This window comes from Panthera uncia, unplaced genomic scaffold, assembly GCF_023721935.1.
Source record: "Panthera uncia isolate 11264 unplaced genomic scaffold, Puncia_PCG_1.0 HiC_scaffold_1328, whole genome shotgun sequence".
NCBI lineage: Eukaryota > Metazoa > Chordata > Mammalia > Carnivora > Felidae > Panthera > Panthera uncia.
Window position 1 is genome coordinate 26,382 of NW_026057951.1, and position 24,483 is coordinate 50,864.

Consider the following 24,483-nt stretch of genomic DNA (forward strand, 5'->3'; position numbering starts at 1 on the left):
GATACTATGGACGTTATGCTGACACATTTGACAACTACAGATCAGCCGGACAGATTCCATGGAAAACTTGTTAAAATTGACAAGAAATAGGAAACCTTTGTACCTAGTGGAGAAAAACAGGTGGCAACTCTTCCCACAGAGAAATTACTCGGCCCCCGCAGTGTCTGAGGCTGCTTCTACCCAGCGCTTGGGCAATCAGGGAGGAGGGCTTGCCTACTGCACGTGTGGACTTCCAGCACCACTAAGAGGCTGGTGCTCCCTCGGCACAGAAGCGACACAACCGCAATCAAGGCCTGGACGGGTTTTCGTAGAACTTGCAAATCTGACTGTAACATTTATACAGAAGTACAAAGAGCCAAGAACAGCCAAGGCAACTCTCAAGAAAGAACGCATAAACGTGTTTCGGGGTGTGTAAGAATCGCTCCAGCACACCACACAGCAAGACCTGCTGTAAGACAAGGTTTCTCAGCCTTGTCCACACTGTGGTCCACGCTCTGGACCAGAGCATTCGTTGTTGTAGGGCTGTCCTGTATACTGGCAGGTGCCCAACAGCAGCCCTGCATCTATCCGCTAGATGCAAACAGCACAGCCCTGCCCCAAGCACAGCAGGCAAAACTCTGGGGACTCCACCAAATGTCCCGAGGGGACAAAACCACCCCCAGTTGAGAGCCACTGCTTAGTGAAGAATGAAGACAGTAGAGTTTGGGCTCCAGGCTAGACAAACAGAAGAAAGAGACAGAGAAGAGAGCCCAGAAAAGACTCACCGGGTACTGCAGTGGAGACACCCAGAAACAGTGGGGAAAGAGTGCTGGGGTGGAGGCAAAGTTACTGAATTTGGGTCCTTACCTCCCCATACACAGAAAAACGAACTGGTGGTGGACTGAACAGCCAACTATAAAATGGGAAACACTGAAACTTTAAGAATAAAACACAGTAGAATGTTCTTAGGACTTGGAGTTACAGCCAAGGTCTACTTGTGTGCTTATACTTGGAGGGAAGGATTTCCTGAACAAGACACAAAAGGACAAACCATAAGCAATAAAATGGGTAGAGCCGATCACGTTGAAATAAACACACATTTAGCAAAGGCCTCTCTAGAATCCATAAGCCACGGACTGAGTGAAGGTGACTGCCTCAGATGACAATCCGTAAAGGCCAATACCACGAGCATCAGACCCCATAAGGGGGGGCGTCTGGGTGGCTCAGTCAGTTAAGCGTCCGACTTCAGCTCGGGTCATGATCTCACAGTCCATGGGTTTGAGCCCTACATCGGGCTCTGTGCTGACAGCTCAGAGCCTGGAGCCTGCTTCGGATTCTGTGTCTTGCTCTCTCTCTGCCCCTCCCCCGCTCATGCTCTGTCTCAAAAATAAATAAAAACATTAAAAAAAAATTTTTTAAAAAGGCCCCATAAAGGAAGACAGGCAACCAGGAGGAAAATGGACAATCAAGGATATGCAAATTAAAAACAAGAGGTCATTTCATACTCACAGATTGGCAAAAATTTAAATATCAGGCACTACCCAGTGTTGACAAAGATGAGTGATGGCACATATACACACTGCTAGGGCACCGTAAACCAACGGGGGACTTGGGCAGGTAATCCAACAGAATCTAGTGAAATTACAGATAAGCACGTCAAACGACTCCGTTAATTACTGTCCCAGTGATACACCCTCAAGAAGCGGTTCTCAAAGTGTCCAACTGCCTCAAGAGTTCCTTTACCGGGGAGCTTGTTAGAAATGTGAACGCTCAGACCCCACCACAAACCTACTAGATCGGAAACCCTGGGGTGGGACCAGTCTCCATGTGAACAGCCCCCCTGGTGACTGAGGCTTGCTCAAGTTTGAGGCCCACTGCCCCAAAGAAACTCTCATCACATGTACGAAGACATAAGAGAATGTCCTCAACAGTGAGGTTTGGTTTTGTTTATTTTTTAGAGGAGAGGAGAGAGAGAGTCTCAAGCAGGCTCAATGCTCACCATGGAGCCCAACACGGGGCTCGATCCCACACCTTAGGATCACGATCTGAGCCGAAATCAGGAGGTGGACACTAAACCGACCGAGCCACCCCAAATTTCAAAGTTCTAAATAAAACACTCACGGAGAGACAATCACGCAAAGTTAAAACCATAAGCTGGCAATTGTGTTTTGAGATACTACTGCATTCTAGATTGTCTCTTGGGGGACGCTATATGAATTTTAGTTTAGTTCAGTTTTATCTACTAATTCCATCTCTTCTAACTTTGTTAATTTTGCCACTAGCCCAGACATCACCTCCCTCTCTGTCCTGGGCACTGGGTCCACTGGGGGACTTCCGAGGCCTGAGTAAGAGTGTCTCGCGGCACAGGGCGCAGCCCCCGGCTCCAGAAGATTCGACTTTGCCGAACTGCCAGTTCAGCAGGGACCCACGGGAGCCTGAGATCTAACTGTGGGCACACACACGTACAGAACGGCGTGTCTCCCAGGTGATCTGTCAAGATACCCCAGCACCCAGCAACAAGGAAAACAGGAGTCACGTCGGGTGGAAGACAGAACCCGGGTCAGGGTCGTACCAGGTTACACGTGCCCTGATGGCACTAGGACTGCTGGGCGCGTGGCGGGTGCCAGGTCCCCTCTGCTGCCTGGCAAGCTGGCGTGGCCTCCTCACCTCCTCAAGTGCCTGATGCTCCCAGCTCCGTGGGTTCTCCAGCCTCACCCCAATCCAAGGAGTCACGGGTGTCCCTTTACCCTTTACTCTGATAATTTGCTGGATAAAACTTTCCATTCCTTTGTCTTAATTAAAAAATGATGCTTTGGAAAGTGTGAAAAAATTCACTGCTATTTCTGATGTAGTGGAATGAGTCCAAAATACCATATTCACTATGGAGATTTTTTACTTTGACGGATTCTCCTACATTAAACATCCCCGCGTTCATCCCTGGAGATGAACAGTCTGTAAGGGGATGTGGGACTTGCCAGGCCGGAAGTCTAAGGGATGGCTCTGAGCAGCCTCACCGAGAGATGCCTATTTGTTATCTGAATGGTTTTCCAGCTACGGCTGAAGTAGAAAGCTAAAAAGCCCAAATCTCCAATTTTCTTCTTCAGTGCTTTCAAAATCACACATATTGGCAACATGTGCCTGACTCCCATTTTTTTTTTTTACCTTAAAAAAAAAAAGGAGCCTAAGACTTCTTGGAAACTTGAAGAATGTTATTTTTTAAGTGTCCCAAATGTGAGAATTCAATTCCTTAATACTTCATTGATGTCTGTCCAACAAGAGTTGGCCGGGCACCCCACCGCGCCAGCTGGAGGGTCCCCGTGTGCCAGGCTCTCGGTCACCGCAAGGAGGCACTTCGAACCTCCCTGCACCGGGTTCACCTCCGTGTGTGCGCCCATGTCTCCCCACGAGCACGGGCCTACCTAAGAGGCACTTCCACTTGGCCTTTCTTCCTCTGGGCCTAAAGACGTGCCGAGTGCTCGCAGGTGCTCCGGAAACATCCAGGGAACCAAGCTGGACGTGCGGGGTTAACCTCAGCACTGATAGTCTCTGACTGTTCCCTTCGCTGGCCAACCTCCTCCCACCTCCTGGGTGCAGCGGCTCCTTGTCCTTAGATCCCCAGTATGTTTCCCAGGAGGTGCGTGGCTGGTACGGCCTCGATGTCTGTGTCCCCCAAACTCGTATGTAGAAGTCCTGACCCCCAGTGTCATCGCAGCGTCTGGGGGTGGGGCCCCTGGGAGGCTAACAGGTGGAGATGGGGTGGGGAAGGCGGGGCCCCCGACACACCAGAGAGGGTCTCACGGCCGTGCAGGGTACAGTGACCTCACCCCTGCCCGTGACGAGACGCGAATCCCTGCAGCGAACGGGCTACTCCCTCCATAAGCGGCACCAAACCCTGCAGGCCACGAACAGCACGCATATTCTGAGGCGATCTGTCCGGCTTTTCTAGACGCAGACAGACTGTAGAGGAGGGCATACAAAAGGGACACAGCCGGCTCCGTGGAGACCGGATGTCCTCCTTCAAATCTGACCCGCCCTGAGGAAAGAAGCCTTATCCACACGGTGCATCCTGTGGTGCTCTCCCAGGCGTGTTGCCATGCTACTTTTGATGTGTTCTGCCTCCATTATTCTCCTTCCTCGGTTTTTATTTCCTTAACCTCTCTCCTGGGGGCGGACACCGGATTCAAAGACAGGGAAGGAACAGAGTGAGGGGAACAGAGAGGAGCTGGGGGGTGTGGTGAGGGGCAGGGTATCGGAACAAAGACCGGGGCCAGGCTGGCCAGGGGAGAGAATGGAGGACACAGGGCTGGGGAGCGGAGGGGCTCAGGGGTGCGGAGGGGCAGGTGAGCAGAGGGGCCCTGGACGGTTGCCCGCGTGCCGTGCAACCAAGCTGCTCGTGCTCCTCCTAGAGGCTGGATGAGGGACCCCGTACCGAGCTTCTCCCCTGCTGTTTGTTCTTGGGAACTCTCGGAGACGCGAACATTTATGAATCTGGATGTTCATCTCAGAACCGTGTATAAAGATAAAGAATCTGTTCAACTAGGGGTCTGGTTAAATGTTAACTGCGTACATCCTGACGACGCAGACGCAGCTTTGAAAATATACCCTTTTAAAGAACTGTTAATAACACAGGGGGAAAGACCCCTGTACGGTATTTAGATAGACACAAAGCCAGATGTGTGAATGGTTTGATACCAATTATGTACAGACTCACTCACACACATACACACACACACGAAAGAACCACCCTAAAATAGTGACGGAGATTTTACTGTGCTGTAGAATTATGGGTGATGTTTCTTTGGTTTTTACCTTAAAAAAAAAAACAAAAACAAAGCCTGCTCCATGTTTTCTAAGTATCTCCAGCTGAAGCCTAGACCTGCAGGAAGAGGTAGAGACAAGGACGAGACGAATACCGCATGGCAGAGCCACTTTGGGTTTTGGGGACTAAGGCCAGACCAGACTTCCGGGGACTGTGCCCCACACCCCACCTGGGGGGCGCGGCGAGACACGGTCTCCGGGCTCCCGGGGAGGGTTCCCGCCGCCAGCGGCCCTCTGCCCAACTTGCCTCGCCTCTCCGCTATCTGCAGGTAGCCCGTGGACAGGTACTGTTCCATGTCCTGCTGGAACGCCTCCTCAAAAAACTTCTGCCGCTCCTTCAGCTTCGTCTGCTGGGTGTGCTCCATTTCCAGGACCTTCTGGGTGTGCTCTGCATCGAGTTCAGCTACGGAAACAGAACACTCGGGGTCAGGGCCTGAAGAGGGACGGAGACAGGAAATGGGAGTAAGTACGCACTCACCTCCACCCTCCAAGCTGAGAGGGTCGCGTCTGCTTGTCACACCCCGGCTGGTGCCCCGACTGCCATGGAGGTGCCCCCCCGCCCCGCCCACCCTCCACGGCACTTCTTCCCCTGACCTGGCGGGCCAGCCCCCCGGCCCCCCGTGCCTCTCCCTGCGCCATGACCCCCCACCACGTGTCCACTGTTTGCCGATCAGCGGTTCATCAGCCAAGACCAGCCTCTTGGCTAACACTTCACCTGACTCCAGAGGACCCCGCTATCCCGCCCTGGGGCACCCCCTGCGACCAGACTGGCGACGCTGACTCGTACATTACATGCAGTACAGGGGGCCAAGACTCGGACTTCCTGGCGGACAGCGACGCCTCATCACCCGGCTCGGAGCCGGGCACGGCAGGCGTTCAGTAAGTGGAAGGGCAAGGATGCAGCCGTCGTGCTGGATCAGAAAAGCGAGGTCCCGGCTCTGCTGTTCACTAACGGGCAACCCGGCTGAGTCAGTCAGCCTTCCTGAGCCTCACATCACCCGGCTGAATCTGGGATAGAGATACTAACCCAATCCTGACGTGCGCCTTCAGTGAAATAACGTTGAAAGAACTTTCTGATTAGTGTCAGCAGCGACCCTTCGAGTTCGGGCCGAGTCAGCAATACCAGGCCATCACCCTGAGCCTCGTCATGCCAGAAGAGCCCCCAATTTGCCATCCCGTGACCACTTCCTAGCGCTCTAACCTTCCTCAATGCGCGCGTGGGGAACGCAAGAATGAAATCTGGGTCAGGCATTTACCATTATTCACCTCGTTCACGGACCCAGGGTTATTTTCACATTTGCTCTGAACTCCGGAGTCCTCTGTACGTCCCACGGGGGGCAGAGTTCTCAGGCGGCCTCCGAGATGCCCTGCTCCTGGTGCACACACCCTGCACGACGCCCTCCCCGACTATCAGCAGGACTGGCTCTCCTGCCATGAGCAGGCTATGCCCCCGGGCAGAGCTGACTTTAAGAGAGAGGGGTCACCCGGGCAAGCCTGACCTGATCGGGCTCTTAAAGGCGCCTGCGTGCACTTTCCCTGGAGAGAGAGACGTGAAGCGTGAGAGAGGGACGTGACACAAGGAACATTCTCCGGTGCTGGCTCTGAGGATGCGGGGCCCACACGGCGAGGAACGCAGGTGGCGGCCAGACACGGAGAGCAGCTCCCGGCTGAAAGCAGGGGCCTTAACTACAGCCGCGGGGAGCTGGAACCCCGCCAACAACCTGAATGAACTCGGACGGGGGCTCTTCACCCGAGTCCCAGAAAGGAACGTGGCCTGGTCGACGCCCTGACGTCGGCCCGCGAGGCACCGGCCTTGACTTCTGCCCTACAGGCGGCGGGTAAGCTCCTACCTTTGCGCCGTTTTACACACTAAGTGTGCACTGGCTTCTCGCGCAGCAGTACGGAGACCCTCCAGACAAGCCGCCTTGGCTCCAGCCCCTGCCCAAGTGCGACTGGCCCAAGAATCAAACGATGACTCCTTGAGTTCGTTCCCCTAAACAAACGTCTCGCAGCGCCTACCTCGTGCAGACACTATGCTAGGCTGAGCGTGGCAGAACAGAACGTTTCAGCTACCTTACTGTCGTGCAAGAAACGGGGGGCCTGAAACGCCGAAGATAATTTCACTGCAGACGTATTCCCCACCGTTTACCTCTGGGGAGTGTCACATCTTTGGGGCATCAGAACTCATTTAACTCAATAAAAAAAGATCCGATTAAAACACTGACAGAGAGTCTGAGCAAACGTTTTTCCAAAGAAGACAGACAAATGACCAACGGGTGCGTCATCACTCATCACCAGGAAAATGCAAATCGAAACCACAACGAGACATCACCTCACACCTGTCGGAACGGTCCCCACTGAGAAGACACGAGACGACAGGTGTCGGCGAGGACGTGGAGAAAGGGGAACCCTCGTGCACCGCTGGTGGGAATGCAAGCTGGTGCAGCCAACCGTGGACGACGGCGTGGAGGCTCCTGAAAAAATTAAAACTGGAGCCACCCTATGATCCAGGGCTCTCACTTCTCGGGTATATATCCAGACAAAACGCAACCGCGTATCGAAAAGGTATCTGCACACAGCATTAGTCACCACAGCTAACACCTCAGTGCCAACAAACGCGTGGGTGTGGGGTGTGCGTGTGTACAGACACATACAATGGGATACTACTCCTAAGGAAGAAGGAAATCCTGCCGTTTGTGACAACAGGGACAGGCCTTGACGGCGTTAAGCTAAGGGAGACACGCCAGACAGAGAAAGACAAATACTGTCCTACCACTTAGGTGTGGAATCTGAAAAAGCCAAACTCCCAGAACAGAGAGTAGAATGGTTATCGGAGCTGGGGGTCGGGGGACAGGGAGAGGGGGAATGGGGGTCAAAGGGTACAAACTTGTAGTTGGAAGAGACCTAACGTAAAACACGGTGGTTAGAGTCCACAGTACTATATTACGTTCTTCAAAGCTGCTAAGAAACTAGATCCTAAATGTTCTCACAAGAAAGAAACGGTAACTTCGTGAGGTGATGGGGGTGTCCGCTAATTCTACAGTGGTAATCACACTTGCACCAAATCGACACGTACCCCTTAAACTTACACAATGTCGTATGTCAATTACGCAGCACTAAAACATCCTTGGGGTGTTACCAAGTGATTTTTAACAACAAGAAATACACAGAACTCAGAGTGAACGGTGGTCTATGAGGCCCGGCGTAGGCATTCCCCCACCCGTCCCCCACCAATACCCACCACCACATTTCGCACGTGCTGAGAACAACATGATCTCGTATGCGTGACCGACCTTAAAAACTCGATGATGGGGGATATTTTTAATCCCAAGTCAGTTGCAGTCTCCAGTGCTTAGAATATTCTGGGCATTCATCTTGTATTCTAACCTACATACACGCAAGGAAGACACACGCACGTTAACCGGCCACCACCAACAGAAAGTGAATCTTCCCGACTCCACGATGACAGGTGCTGTACCGACGATGTTCATTCTGTTCCCACTATTATAATCACTGTGCATTCTCTGTATCTCTGTGTTGCCCTAACTTCCCCCATCTCCTAGGTTTGTCTACAGGGAGACGATCTGGAAAGAGCACAGGTTTTGGAAGCCGTCGGGCACAGGTCCCAGCCCTTTCCGCAGCCGCTCTGGCACCTCTCACATCACATCCCTTTTAGCCTACTTCTCAACTCAGGCGTGGCTCTGGAAGGAAGGCAGCCCTGCGTGAGCCCCTTCGGAGGCCCACAAGGTCCCTTACCTGTACCTGTCTCTGTTTTTCTGCTCAGAGTATTCTCCGAGTCTCGGGGAACGTCAAGCCCCATAGCCCAGAAGTTCTGGGGAATAAAGACAGCTCTCGGCCAACAGGTGACAGATGTCAGTGTATCAGTGTTGTGCTGTCCCTTCCTTCGGACGGGCATTTCTAGGAGGCCTTCTGAACGCTTCTCAGAGATCCTGATGGAAGCAGAGCCCCGGGGCTATAGCATCAGCTTTAATAACACATCCCGCCCGGTCTTGGCCGTTCCTCCTGTGTTTCCTCTCTTCCTCACTCCTCCTCTCCAGGATCACCTCCTGTACAAACTACCTGCAGCAAAATCCTCTCAGGCTCTGCTTCCACACAAACCTGCACCACGATATCCAGCACCAGCTGGGACTTAACCTCTCTGAGCATCAACTTCCTCCTGTGTACAAGGAAGGTACAAAGACCTATTCCGTAAGGCCGCTGGCAGGATTAAATAAGGTAGCAGCTGTGAATCACCAGGCACCAGCACTGACCAAGAGCTGACGGTTCCTACCAGCAATTATTTAAAACAGTGGACTCTTGGGGGCACCAGGGTGACTCAGTTAAGTGTCCAACTTTGGCTCAGGTCATGATCTCTCGCCCCGTGGCGTCGGGCTCTGTGCTGACAGCTCGGAGCCCAGAGCCTACTTTGGATTCTGTGTCTCCCTCTCTCCCTGCCCCTCCCCTGCTCGCGCTCTCTCTCTCAAAAATAAACATGAAAAAAAAATTTTTTAAACAATGGACTCTTGAAAACAACGGACATGAGGAGAAGGAAACACGAAACACTACACAAACTCGGACGAGTGCGACACTGAGAATTACCCCAGCTCTCTCAGCCTCACTCAGACACTCCAGAATTAGTCACCTCTCAGTGCCTTTCACAAATCTGCAAGGAATTCAGTGCACTCCTGAGAGGGGAAGAGGGGACCCAAGAGGAGCCTCTTCATTTGTTCACTTCAGCTGTCAGCCTCTCGGCTCAAATGCCTCCTGACTGCCAAGTGCATGGGAGACGGTCAGCCTAAAACAGACCAAGTATGCTTCAAACACTTCAAACCAAGTCCAATTAATCTTTTAAAAAAGTAATTCCAGAATAAGCAGCTCAGAAACAGAGATCAGTGTAGAAATCATCAAAGGGGTTTTCATTAAAGAATACCTTGTTCCAACAGAATTGAGATCTTCCACACAGTTGTGTGCAGCCTGAAAACGTCGTTCTTCTCGAGACTTCTGCCTCAGAAGTTCCATTCTCTCCTGTCTGAATTAGAAGCCCCAGAGTTTTTCATCTTGGGTTTTCTATCGTGGAATGCAATCTCATCACATCTTAACCCTCACAAAAGCGGGGGGTAGATTTGGGAAAAAAGAAAATCACTGTTTTCAGTTTTAAAACATGTTACGCAGTAGTTATCTGAAATAGCTCCGACTGCCCTATGGGCTTGGGCTTGGCTTCAGAGCCACTGTGGTATCTCAGGGCCGAGGGCCACACAAGAATCACTGAGCAGCAGCACAGTCACGCTCATGGCCACGGTGAAAAAGCACATGGCAGATTTAGTTAAAAACAGCAATGCTGGGGGTGACTGGGTCGGTGTAGGCTCAGGTCACGATCTCACGGCTTGTGAGTTCGAGCCCCACGTCGGGCTCTGTGCCAACAGTGTGGAAACTGCTTGGAAGTCTCTCTCCCTCTTTCTCTGCCCCTCCCCTGCTTGCTCTCTCGCCAAATAAAGAAATAAAAAGCTTAAACAAACAAACAAACAAAAATAGCCAATGCTGCTCAGCAGCGCGGAAGCTGCACCCCCAGCCCTGGGCCCACTGAGTGGCGGGGGGGGGGGTCCTCGTGGTGCGGTTCAACCTGCGCTCGGGCCGGCTCTCACCAAGAAACCACCACATCTGGGGCTGGTACAACGCGGGAAGGCCATCTGAAGGGGTCCTTCAGCACCCGAGGTTTAACAGCATCCGCATTTTGAATGACTACAGAAAAACGTACATTATAGAACATCTTCTACAAGGAAAAATGCCTCCTCGTTCGTATTTAAGACGTCATTTATTGTACTGGGAAAAGCAAGCAAATACAAAGATTTAAGGAGCTTCAACATAGAACCTTAAGGTTAAAAAGAAAAAAAAAAAAAAAAACACAAAAAAGCAGCACTAGCTTTCCTGCCAGAAGGCAAGAATAACCCTTTCTCTCCATAACCAGCCTGGTCTGCGCCCCCCACAGCCGTGCCCATTTCCTGTGGCCCCAGCCTCCAGGCTGGCTGCCACGACCACCTCCAAATGGAGAATTCCTCAAAACAAGTCCCATTACCAGTGAGGATGGTATAATCAATTCTCCATCACACGTGTTAACGGGACGTAAGAGTGGCAACAGGATACAGGAAACATATATTTTTAAATATATTTATATTTATATTAAATATATTTAAACATATATTTTTAAAAGCCCATCAAGCTCATTTCAGGAACAATTTCAAACCAGTGCACAGCTGTGCCTCTCACGGAGTCGGGGAGCCCTAAAGTGAGGTGTGAATGGCTGAGAAAGGCCCCCCGAAAGTGCTGAGAGAAAAGCAGACATCAGGAAAACCGGGCTAAACCTTTCCAGTAGAGTTGGTGGTAGCAACCTCTTGAATCCGAAAATGTCAAAAGAGAAACAGTGAAATTTCGTACGTAGGAGAGTTAAGAAAAACTCTGGCAGCCTCTAACATTAAAATAGCGAGAACGTTTTTCATTCAAGGTAACTACCCAAGAATAAGAACAGATTTAAAATCTGCAAGATATTTACAATGCGGATGTTTTTATATTGCTAGAGAAAGAATTCTGGGATAGTAAAGCACATGTGACAGGGTCCAGTCAGACCTTGTGAAATCTCTGTATATTTCTAAACACGAACAGGTACACAAATGCCTTTCCGGATCAGTTTTGATAAAAACTGCAGACAGTCAAGCCACACGACCACTAAAAGACCCCGTGAAATTCCATCCGTGTGATGGAATTTACCCACTGGGACGAATTTTTTTGATGCTTCTAATTATTTGCATTTATTCAACTGATCTTTTTGGATGTGTGAACAATGCATGTACACTGTGGAAAAATTTTAGTAATAAAAAAATTACAAATAATGTGAAAATTCCCCCTTAAGGCACCATGAACAGGTGACCTCAGCTAGCAATCTGTGCACTCTGATCAGATCTTTTGTCCTCTTAGGTTAAACTATATGAAATTGCAAGAGCCAATCCTTTTTTTTTTTTTTTTTTTTTTTTTTTTGGAAACACTAAAATAGTTGTTGTTGAACTTTTTACTTTGAAATAGCCATAGGGATGCCCGGCTGGCTCAGTCAGAAGAGCATGGGACTCTTGATCTCGGGGTCGTGAGTTCAAGCCCCACACTGGGTGTAGAGATTACTTAAATAAATAAAACTTTTTTAAAAAATTGCAATAATCATAGGTTCACAGGACAGCGTTGAGAAAGGTACAGGGCACAGGGCAGCAGCCCGTGCACCTGTGCCACGGCTCCCCCAAGGCTAATACCTTAAACAGTTAACAGTGTAGCATCAAAACCAAGTAAATGACATTGGTACAACCCCCAGAGCTTTATTCGGATTTCATTAGTCACTCACTCGAGTGTGTGAGCGTGTGTGTATGGGGAGCTCTATGCAGCCTTATCCGTGTACAGTCTTGTGTAACACACCACAAGATCCTCAGCTGTACCGACCCTGCAAGGCCCCCTCAGGTTATCCTTGTATAACCACACCCTCCCTCCCTGCCTCCCCAACCAGTGATCTCCAAGCCTATGAATTCCGTTATCGAACAAAGGTTTCAGAATGGGATCGTGCAGTACACATCCCTCTGAGATTGGCTTTTTTTACTCAGCGTAGTTTTCTGGACGTTCATCCACGCTGGTGCATGTATGGGTAATTTGTTCCTTTTTATTGCTGAGTAGAATTTCGTGGTGTGGGCATACCACAGTGAAACCGTTCACTCCTGGGAGGACAGTTGGGTTGTTTCCAAGTTTGACTACTATGAACAAAGCTGCTATGAGCATTTGTGTACCAGTTCTGGGGTGAAAGTAGGTCATTTCTGAGATCAATGCCCAAGAATGCAATGGCTGCATCATATGGTACGCGCATTTTCTTTAGTTTCGAAAGGAACCGCCAAACTCTCTTCCCGAGTGGCTGTCCCCATTTTCTAGGTCCACCGTCAGTAAATCACAGACTGCATCCCTCCACATCCTTGTCGGCATCAGTGAGACCTTCCAGCTGGAATACAGCCAGTCTGTCCGTTCCTCCTCCCCCCCCACCACCCCCGCCACAGTGTGTCCATCAGAAACAACTGTGGGCTTATTTTCAACAACTGCTATTTTTCTAAAGGTGCTTTTAGTTCCTTGAGGCATTTCCCTACCCGCCCCCCACTCCCCCCCCCTTTAGTTTTCTTTACATTTGGATTTAATAAATTATATTTAATTTCGGGAAAACTCTGTTTTGGAAACTCAGGATTTAGATGAGAACAAAACATGTAAGATTTCTTTCCAGTGCTAAAACTCACTTATTCTTTATTTTTACTAGTTAGCAGTATGGCTTCATTTCTAACTTAAATTGGGTTTTCAGAATGAGGCATCTACACAACCATTTTTAAAGTCTCCCAACCGCCTTATAAAATGAATACAAATGGTCTTAGATTGGAGCACAAACAGACCTTTCCTTAATGTTGTCCTAGAATTGGGGTTTTTATAACATGCCTTTTAAAATATCAACTTCTGGGCCCCACATTTCTACAGCTTTTAATGGTTTTCGGTCTAGCCTTCATCAACAATTAGTTTCCGAGACTGATTTATAAGTACTGCAAACCATGCATTATTTCTGGGACTCTTGTAAAGCAGCACAGAGCCCTTAGTCCTTAGCACTGGTTATTATTATTATTTTTTTTTAATTTTCCTGCGCATGGTAAAGTTAACCAATTTTTTAAAGAAAGCTAAATGACTTAACTTTTCCTCACCCTCCAACACACACACACGAGCGTGCGCACACACACACACCCCTTACACACATCTATCAAGAACCAAACGCTACTTCTTTCTTTTACATGCAACTAAGAGAAGGTATTCCTTACCTAGAACACAGTAGTTGGCAGGTTCGGCAAACAGAGTAAAAGAACTCTTTCGGACAACGAAGAACTCATGGCCACTCCTAGCGAGATCTCACAATGTCCAGTCATTCGGGGCAGCTCCTGAACAGCTGTTTCCTAAACCCATGTCACAGGAAACAAACACTATTCTAGTATCTAAACTTCTGGAACATTTTAAAACTTCCATCAACTGCCCTGAAGGAAATGACCACTATCTAGAGTATTAGCAAAATGGACAGCTTAGAAACTCCATGTGCATGAGGTTTGCTGAAACAGTGAGACAGAAATGCTCAGCTGTTGGCTGTCTCTGTGGGAGGGGCGAGGCAGCTCCAAAGACCTCTGTGCGGCTGGGAGACTCTGGGCCGCCCCGCTCACCCCTCCAGTCCTGGGACCCTCCCCCATCAGTTAGTGAGGGGGAGGAGGCCAGGCTTGGATGGCATCCATAAGGAGCTCACCTCCAGTCCTTAAGTACCACAGTTCTATTTTTACTTGCTTTCGATTGGAGCAGGAAGAGGTCATCCTAAATCCTGTGTGCTTTGTGGTGAAATTGTAGGAAAACCAGATTAGCGGTAGGAATTTGGAACCTCTTCCGTTAGACAGTGACATTTCAAGAAAATTAGCTCCAACTATTAAGAAAACCCTGACAGTATTTTTGCTTTCGTCTTCCTGGCCTTTTTATTGCTTGAAGAACGATTAGAACCGAGAGGCTTAAGGATTAATGCGTAAGTGAGAAGCTCCGCCTGTGGCCAGAGGCTTCGTGAGTTATTGACCTGTTCGAACTCCATGGGCCCAAGGTGGGAGGCTGACAGGACAGCCTGGTGGCCTGAAATGAGTCCGGGCAGCACCAAGACCACTGTGCCTCCTGCAGGGACCAACACACAACTAAAGGGGGGGGGGGGGGGGCGTGGATCACGGTTCCAAGCGATGGCTCCACACCACCACCTGCAGGTGCTATCACTCCGCGATATGTGGATGAAACATACCTTTTACAGAAACAGTACATAAAAATGATAAAATTATCAAGCCTGTATCATAATATACTATTCTTTGGATGATTTCCAATTTTTTTTCTTGGAAGACTAAAAAAAAAAAAAAAAAAGACCCTCCAGGCTAAAAGCTCTGTGTTGTAAATATTTAGACAATAGCCTAATTTCCTAGCATTTTTAAGTCAAATCCGATACTTTCCTGAATTTTACTTAGGGTATTAACCTACTTAATAATAATTATTGGGGCAGAGGATGGGTAGATCTTTAGAGGAAGCCTTTCAAACTCCAAAGGTATTTTTTTGTTACTACATGAAAAACTTTTTTAACATTTTTTTTTTTATTTTTGAGAGACAGAGACAGAGCACGAGTGGGAAAGGGGCAGAGAGAAAGGGAGACACAGAACCCGAAGCAGGCTCCAGGCTCTGAGCTGTCAGCACCAAGCCTGATGCGGGGCGTGAACTCATAAACCGTGAGGTCATGACCTGAGCCCAAGTCAGAAGCTTAACCGACTGAGCCAAGCAGGCGCCCCAAAAAACTTTATAAAAGGTATAAGCCAACTGCTTGTGTCTAAATGTCAAAGTCAACTACTATAGAGTTCATCCTAATGAGTTATGGAGATAGTAGGCCAGGGGCTCTAGACATTTAGTGGCATCAAAGTCACCTGGAGGGCTGGACACAGAGACCGTTGGGCCCTCTGCCCAGAGTTTCTGACTCAGTAATTGGTGGGGCAGAGAACTTGCATTTCTAACCAATTCCCAGATGGTGCTGATGCCGCTGGTCCACAGACCAGCCTTCTGAGACCCACTGCTCTAGGTGAACTGTATCTGTGCATCCACTGCATTCAAATTTTTTACTTGGGACAAATATTTTTATAATGGGAAAGAATAAATAGAAGATGGGGAAGCTGGCACAATTCATGGAAACGACAGAAACGTCCTCTCCTTGATGCTCTCCAAAACATCTGGAGTATCTTCTAAAAAGGACAATCTTCAGCAGCAACCAAAATGTAGAATCAGAAACAAGCATAGTCATTTTTACCAGTGACAGACAAGTGTCTTCGGGACAGAAGTCCCTCTGTAGCAGCTCGATCTGATTTTGTGGAATCCTATTTTGTGGAATCTTTTACCCATCCCTGCTCAATGGCTTAGTGGCTCCATACAATAGGTAACAAAACCACTGTGGTCAGATCACTTCTGTGCCCCGAACCCCAGACCTAACCCAGAGTGGGTTCTCATCCTTCTCCATTTCCAGAGACAACAGAAACAACCTGGAGACGTTTTCCCACCATCTCCAATTATACATCCATGTGAACAATATAAAATCATATTTGTGTTTGAAACTAATAGACAAAACTCTGCCAAATAAAAATTGGGAAGAACAAGTACACATATCCAAAGTGAGATATGATATAGGGTATGCCAAGAGATTCGGGACAGATGTAAAAATATGTGACTGGTGATGGGGTTCAAGAGGTTGCCCCAAAATATGGCACCTTGGCATACTGAATACTTTAAGCAGAAGGAGTCTGAGAAAATGGCAGAAACAGGACGTGCACTCTGACCTTCCCTGTCTTGCTCCCCTGAAGTAGGTCATAGATGCCTTCCCCAGACCTAAAGGAAAGTAGCATTCTTACCTCCAAGACAAAAGGACACCGAGAAGAATCCAAGCACACAGACCTTACGAGCAGGGCAAACATCTAAAAGATCTGCTCTTCTGATTGTTCTGTGAATCGACCTCCTCGCATTTCTAGCCCCAGGTCCCTACCCGGTTCCTTAGCTAAGGATGGCATATGCAATGTAACAGCCTGACTTGCTTTGGGGTCTCATATTTTCATGGAGCTCCGTCGGTGCAAAATTAAATTTGTTTTTCTCCTGTTAATCTGTCAACCAAAGAACCTAGTGGGTGCAAGGAAAAATTTTCCACCCCTACAGTTGGTTACCATGAAGGGACCAATTTCACTGGCTGCACCCTGCTCACTCCAGGGCTCCTTGCAGCAGAGAGATTCTGGGACCTCTGACAAGTATAGCAAAATTCTTACCACATCAGTCTCCTGAATTTCTGCTTACAGGGGCCGGAATCTCCCTACAAGGGAGCGTCCTCCCCCTGCCCTGCACACCCCCCCCCCCCCCCCCCCCGCCTTTCCTGAATTTAGAGTAGCAGAAGAAAACAGTTGTGGAACTGGACCCTTGGGTACAGCAACTCTAGTAAAGATTCATTATAAGTACTCGTGGTTTTTATCAATCCTTTTCTTCCCAGAGATGGTCACTCTTTGTCTCTAGCCATTGTCACAAGGAGGAAAACCAGAGGCCAGAATGCAGGCAGAGGCTCTAGAAGCCTGCTGTTCTAGCTGGCCTCACAGACTGGTGAGTTAACATTTCTCACCAGACTGGCATCTGTTTTGACAAATACTGCAGTGGGTCAGTGTGCAGATGACGTAAAGGCTGTTGCTAAGGAACATCTTAGAAGCCAAAGCTGCACAATTGGTGGGCACGGGTAGAACACTATTAGAGTGCTGACCACCTAATTCAGTAACTCCTGTGATAGAATAAGTTGGGCACAAAAAAATCTTTTTTTCACACTTGGTCATTCATCAACTTTAAGAAAATTTCTGTACAATGAGGTACACTGTAAAATACCACACAATCCCCAACCCAGTGGTACATCTCTTTTAGGAATTAGTATTGGCTCTGAGACCCAAGGCTTAAATAAAGCTCTTAACATGCATATAAGAAAAACTGGATGAGGTTTTCCTTTCATCTAAAACTGTTCTATGTCTTGAGTGCTTGGCTTTATGACCAACCAGCGAGAATATTCACTCAGGTCTCCGCCAACCAGAGATGCATGCACCAGTGTGGTACAGCCGAATAGCAGCTGATAAGCAGATTCTCCTTGTGTGTCTTGTAAGTTCTAAGAAGAATTGGTCATAAGGGGTCCTGGTCCATAAAGGGCCTTTGTTGTCTCAACAGTCATGGTCATTAACTTGGCTGGCAGAAATGGGGGCTGCACCCCGTCTGTGGCTAGATCTTTCTTAAACTAACTCTTTGGCTATTGGGTGTCTTTTGTGGTTCCATACAAATTTTAGGATTATCTGTTGTACATCTATGGAAAATGCCATTGGTATTTCATAAGGATTATACTGAGTCTACAGATTGCTTTGAGTAGTATGAATACTTTAACAATACTAATTCTTCCAATCCATGAATATGGTATACTTCTCCATCTATTTGTGCTATCTTCAATTTCTTTCATTGGTGTCTTACAGTTTTCAGAGTACAGGTTTTTCACCTTGGTTACATTTATTCCTAGGTATTTTATTCTTTTTGATGCAGTTGCAAATGGGATTGTTTTCTTAATTCCTCTGACAGTTCAAGCATAGAAATGCAACAGATTTATGTATAATAATTTTGTATGCTGCAACTTTACTGAATTCATTTATTCTAATGGTTTTTTTATGGAGTATTTAGAGTTTTCTATATATACTGTCGTGTCATCTAAAAATAGTGACAAATGTATTATATTTCAATTTGGAGGCCTTTTTTTCTTTTCTGATTGCTGTGGCTAGGACTTCCTGTACTGTGTTGAATAAAAGTGGCAAAAATGGGCATCTTTATCTTGTTCCTGATATTAGAATAAAAACTCAGTTTTTCACTATTGAACATAAGGTTAGCTGTACATTTTTCAGATATGGCCTTTATTATGTTAAGGTACATTCCTTCATACCAACTTGAATTTTTTCCATAAATGGATGTCAAATTTTGTCAATTGCTTTTTCTGCATCTATTCAAACGATCATGATTTTTATCCTTTTTGATGATGTGGGGTATCAGATTGATTGATTTGTAGTTATTGAACTATCCTTGCATCCCTGGAATAAATCCCACTTGATCATGGTGCATGATCCTTTTAATGTACTGATGAATTTGGTTTGTTAATATTTTGTTGAGGATTTCTGCATCTATGTTCACCAAGGACACTGGTTTGTAATTTTCTTTTTTGTGGTATTTTTGGTTTCAGTATTGGGGTAATGCTGGCCTTGTAGAATGAATTTGGAAGCACTCCTTCCTCTTAAAAATTTTGGAATAGTTTGAGGACAGGTATTAACTCTTCTTTAAATGTGTGGTAGAATTTGCCTGTGAAGCTAACTAATCCTGGACTTTTGTTTGTTGGGATTGTTTCGATTACTGATTCAATTTCATTGCTGGTAATCAATCTCTTCAAATTTTCTCTCTCTTCCTGACTCAGTTTTGGAAGACCGCAAGTTTCCAGAAATTTATTTTTTTCTGGTTGCATTATCTGTTGGTTTATAACTGATTGTAGTAGTCTCTTATAATCTCTTGTATTTACGTGATATCCACTGTAACTTCTCTTTCACTTCTGATTTTATGTATTAGATGGTCTCTTTTTTCTTGATGTGTCTAGCTAAAGGTTTATTGACTTTATCTTTTTAAAGAGCCAACTATTAGTTGCACTGACCTTTTTTATTATTAATTTCGGTATCTATTTATTTCTTCTCTGATCTTATTATACCTTTTCTTCTATTAACTTTTGGCTTTGATCTTCTTTTTCTAGTTCCTTCAGATGTAAGGTTAGATTGTGATTTTTCTTGTTTCCTGAGGTAGGTCTCTATCACTATAAACTGCCCTATTAGAACTGCCTTTGGTGGATTCAACAGATTTTGATTTTCTCTTTGATCTCCTTGTTGACCCAATGGGTTGTTTAGTAGCATGTTGTTTAGCCTCTACATGTTTGTGTGTCTTGTTTTGTTTGTTTTTCGGTTTTGTGTGTATGTACGTATGTATGTTATCTCTACATCCAACGTGGGGCACAAACTTATGACCCTGAAATCAAGGGTCAGATGCTCCACTAACTGAGCCAGCCAAGCGCCCCTACATGTTTGTGTTTTTTTCCAGTTCTCTTCTTGTAACTGATTTCTAGATTCATACCATTGTGGTCAGAAAAGATGCCTGATATGATCTCAATTTTCTTAAATTTACCAAGACTTGTTTTGTGGCCTCCTATGTGGTCTATCCTGGAAAATGTTCCATGAACATTTGAAAAGAATGTGTAATCTATTGGTTTTGGATGAAATGCTCTCTATGAATCTATTAAGTTGATGTGGTTTAGTGTATCACTTAAGGCCAATGTTTCCTTATTGGTTTTCTATACCCATTGATAAGTAGGGTGTTAAAATCCCCTACAATTATCATATTACTATCAATTTCTCCCACTATGTTAATATTGGCTTTATGTATTTAGGTGCCCCTATGTTGTATGCATAGATATGTACAAGTGGTATATCTTCTTGTTGGATTTATTCTTCTATCATCATGTAATGCTCCTCTGTCTCATTATAGTCTTTGTTTTAAAGTCTATTTGGTCTGACATGAGTATTGCTACCCTAGCTTTTTTCTTTTCTTTTCCATATGCATGAAATACCTTTTTCCATCTCTTCTTTTTCAGTCTCTATGTATCTACACCTGAGGCGAGTCTCTTGTAGACAACATATAGATGGGTCTTGTGTTTTTATCCACTCAGCCACTCTATGTCTTTGGCTGGAGCACTGGGTGATATATGGAAGTGTTGAATCACGACATTGTACACCCGAAACTAATATCACACTGTATGCTAATTAACTGGAATTTGAATAAAAACTTAAAAATAAATAAAGAAGTCCCTTTAATTTTCTTGCAAGGCCAATTTAGTGGTGATGAACTTCAGGTTTTGCTTGTCTGGTAAACTCCTTATCTCTCCTTCAATTGTGAGTGATAACCTTGCCAGGTAGAGTATCTTGGTTGTAAGTTTTTTTGTTTTTTTTTTCTTTCAGCACTTTGAATATATTGTTCCATTCCCTTCAGGCTGCAAAGTTTCTGCTGAAAATCAGCTGTCTTATGGAGGCAGGGAGTCCCTTGTATGCAACTAATTGTTTTTCTCCTGTTGCTTTTAAGATTCTCTCTTCACTTTTAACTGTTGACATTTTGATTGTAATAGATCTTGCTAGGAGTCTCTTTACGACCATTACTTTGAACTCTTTACCTGATAGGTTGTTTATGTTTCATTTACTTCTTTTGCTGAGGTTTTGTCATGTTCCTTCATTTAGAACATACTCTTCTGGCTTCCTCCTGCCTCTCTGTGCTTCTCTCTACATAGTAGGTGTATCAGTTACATCTCACAGTCTAGAAGGGTGGCTTTATGTAGAAGGTGTCCTGTGAAGTCCAGTAGTGCAAACCTTCCCCAGTCACCTGCACCCTTGGGTGCTCCAGTGTGGGCTGCACATGCTCACCTGTGGTGGCTGGGCTGCAACTGGTGCAGATTTGCTGGTGTGTGTGCTGTCCCCCCGGCCTGGGTGTGCTGGAGTGTGGAGCCAGCCCTCGGTGCAGCTCTCTGCAAGGTCGGCTACAACTCCTACAAACACTCTGGTGTGTGGGGCTGCCCCGTGGGGTGGGGGTCGACTGGGGCGGTGCCAGTCCTGGACTGGGCGGCCTGCTGGGTGTGGTGGGGAAGGGGGGGGGGGCACTTGGGAGGGGCGTTGGTGGTGGCTGACGCCACCTATCGGGTGTGGCAGGGCAGGCAACTCCTCGGGAGGGGCCCCAGCCAGGGTGGGCAGGTTGGGAAGGGCAAGTCCACGGGGGAGCACCAGGGCAGGGCAGCAGAGGGTCAGAAATGGCTCCCACAAGCACCTGGCCGGCCATACAGAACGGGAGTGGGGAAAAAAAAATGGCACCTGCCATCCCTGGAGACAGTTCCGAAGATTCCCGCCCCTCCTGCACATGCCCTAAAACTAGTCATTGAATCCCCTTCACGCGTAACCCAGGCAACTTTCAAAATGCCACCTCTGTGCTGGGTCTTAGAGTGAGGGCGTCTGTACGTGCTGCCTTTAGGAATGAAGCCTCAGTTTCCTGTAAGTCTCTGTCTCTCCCAGAGTTAAGCCCCGCTGGCTTTCAAAGCCAGATGTTGTCTGGGCTTGTCTTCCTGGCTGTGTGGGTAGGTCCCCCAGGCTGGGAAGCCCGATGTGCGGCCTGGACCCCTTGTTCCTTGGGGAGGGCCTCTGCAGTCGTGACATCCCTCCTGTTGTGGGTCACTGGGCTCAAGGTGTGGGTCTCGACTAAGCCGTGTCTGCACCCTTCCTGTCTCGATGCGGCTTTTTCTTTATATCCTTAGTTCTGTAAAATCAGCTCTGCCAATCTTCAGGTCATTCTCAGCAACAGTTGGTCCATATGTAGTTATTCTGTTTTTAGATGTAGTTATTTTGATGGGTCTGTGGCAGGTGGGCAGCTGAGGATCTTCCTGCTCTGCCATCTTCATTCTGACCCGCTTTAGATTTTTAAATATCGCTGAAGAATACTCAGTAATATTTGAAACAACCACCTTTATAGATGCTGTACTTACACTGCCTGATTTCAAATTAAATGGTCGAAAAACTGCAATCTAGAACAATGGTTGCAAACCTTTTCAGGTTTAAGAGTGGCTGTGCTGTTCCTGAGAAAATAGCACGGCGACAAAAATCTATGAATTCAGTGGCACTTTTTAAATGACTCTGAATTGTATTTCCCAAAACATTTACACACACTGCAAACAGAATATTGCCTATATCTGCAATACAAAATATTTATTTATCACACAGGACACAAAGCTGAATGTGCTTCTGGTTGCAAGGGCCTCTCGTTATAAATGTCCTCAAGCCCCAAGTTGGAAATACTCTGCTTCTAAAAGGTTCAGCAACAGTCAAGCCTCAGAATGCTTGAAAGCTGATCATATCTGTTGGAAATGTGATTATTTCCAGAAAATATTTTAGAAATGGGGATTTATCGCTTTCAATGGCAAGCTGTTGAAAACTTCTGAGCGAGTGACTTATGAATAAATGAGTGTCATAAATGGCCGCCAGCTAACAAGACGGGGAGATGGACTGTGTGCTTCCCAGGAAGGCCGGTGGTGCAGCCAGCGGGGATGACAGGAGACGGCCCCTGAGCACATCCAAGAGTCTGGAAGCAGAGGAAGAAGCTGCAGGGAGTGGGGGGACAGGGGACCGGTCGGCATGTGGGGCAGTCCGCGTATGCTCACTTCCCTCAGTGCTGCTTCCTGAGATCTCACCATCGCGAGACTTCTGTTTGAACATGCCTCTCCTAAGTGAGCGGAATGTTGTATTTGGGAGCTTTGAGGAGACTGACATTCAAAAGGGAATGTGAGTTTGTTTTCACATGCTTGTCTTCTCCCTCATCCTTCTCTCGGATTAATGGCTGTACAGTAGGGGGAGCCAGGGGTGGAAAGAAGGATGACTGAAGAAGGGAAGAGAGGGATGGGGGGAGGCGGCCGCCCTGGGGGCCTTAGTAGGGACTTCTGGCCGCGAAGGCACTACTGCCTCGCAGGAGGAGGAACCGGAGAGTGAAAGAGACAAGCAGGAATTGTCAGGGATGCACTACTCCTGATTCCAAATGTGCTCGGAGATCTTACCTTCTGCCTTCCTGTTTTCTCCTGGCTCTTCAACTACATCATGGGCAGTGGAGACTCTTGGAAGATCAGCTTAGAAACTCGAGCACCATTCAGGAAGTATCCCTAAGAAACGGCTTTCCCGGAGACGAACGCCTTCCGACCAACATCCTACGGTGCTCCCTCCCGTCTCGCGTCCCTACGTGGTGACTCCGCTTGCCCTGTGCTCAGAGGCCTGCACCCAGCACACCTCTGCCCTCTGGCAAACGCGAGAAGTTTTAGGCTCTCTCCTCTGGGCTCCCGGAGGTAACGGACACGTCTTGTGCCATTTGCGTGCCCTCTGTCACTCGGCCAGATACTAAATTCCTAGAGGGCAGACACTGTGCCTTTTAAAGGGGATCAGCATATACCACCCCGCAAGACGCCACTTTGGCATCAAGATGAGCTGAAGGCAACGGAGAAGCAGCAGGTGTAGGGCAAGCTCTTTGGCCCACCCCTTTCTGTCTAAAAGCAGCCTGCAGATTTCCCTTTGTAAAGTGCTCCCCTCTCCCACACCAGGAAGAGGAAGACGAGTCTTAAACCCCAGGATGACTCATCATCAGAGAAGGCTCCGATGTCGTCTGCACGTAGCAAACCTTGCTAAGTCACCTTCACCTCCCATCGGGCTCCCCCACCTACAGACCGTCCTGTAGTTTACCACCCCCAGACGCCCCAACTCGCCCTCTTCGTCTCGTTCTTGACAATTTATTGCTCTCTTAAAATGGTGTGTAAGCCCGCAGGCCTAACTGCTGCTGTGGGCCTTCACTTCTTTCCTATAAAGGCCGCTGGGCGCATGTAAAAATTAAAATATTAACATCAAATAAAATCGGTATGCCTTTTCTCCTGTTGAGCTGTTGTTTGTCAACTTATTTTCCAGGGCCCTAAGCACTAGCCCGAAGACATAGAGGAAAAAAGATTTTCCTCCGTTACACGTTCAACTCAGCAGCTGTAGTGCCTGCAAGGTATTGAGCAAAAGTCTGATGAATGAACTGGTGACAGTCACAAATGCCGAGTGTCCGGGAGCAGGGGGGCGCTGGACGCACAATGGGGTCTAGGTAGTGGGCTTGCACCTGGTGGCCTGACTTGCACCTGGTGACCAAGCTGCCCGAGGCAGTCCCCACGGGCCAGATGTTCAAGATGCAGAAGATAAACAGCACACAGCAGCTCAGGAAACACTCGCGTGCCGTTATACGGGCTGAGAACAAACATGCAGAACCTTCGAGGCTAAATGTGGGAGTAGGAAGTGGCTACAGTGAGCCTCAGGGGGCCGGCAACGGACAGTGTCATCAAATTGGCCCATATAATCGGTGCGGTACCTACTGAGAAACACCTGAGCTTAACAAGATTCGTTT

At 47.5% G+C, this 24,483-nt stretch overlaps 1 protein-coding gene across 6 annotated transcripts in view; it reads right to left on the reverse strand.

Annotated features, from left to right (window-relative positions):
- The window catches only part of LOC125916939 (dysbindin-like), a 99,746-nt gene that overhangs the window by 5,016 nt on the left and 70,247 nt on the right, over positions 1 to 24,483 (reverse strand). For 3 of the 6 annotated variants that reach the window (XM_049623185.1, XM_049623187.1, XM_049623189.1), the window contains one exon: positions 5,045 to 5,230. In XM_049623185.1, coding sequence (XP_049479142.1) covers positions 5,045 to 5,230 — 186 coding nt within the window. The remainder of the gene's footprint in view (positions 1 to 5,044; positions 5,231 to 24,483) is intronic. The other 3 variants (XM_049623186.1, XM_049623188.1, XM_049623190.1) reach the window with 1 other exon arrangement.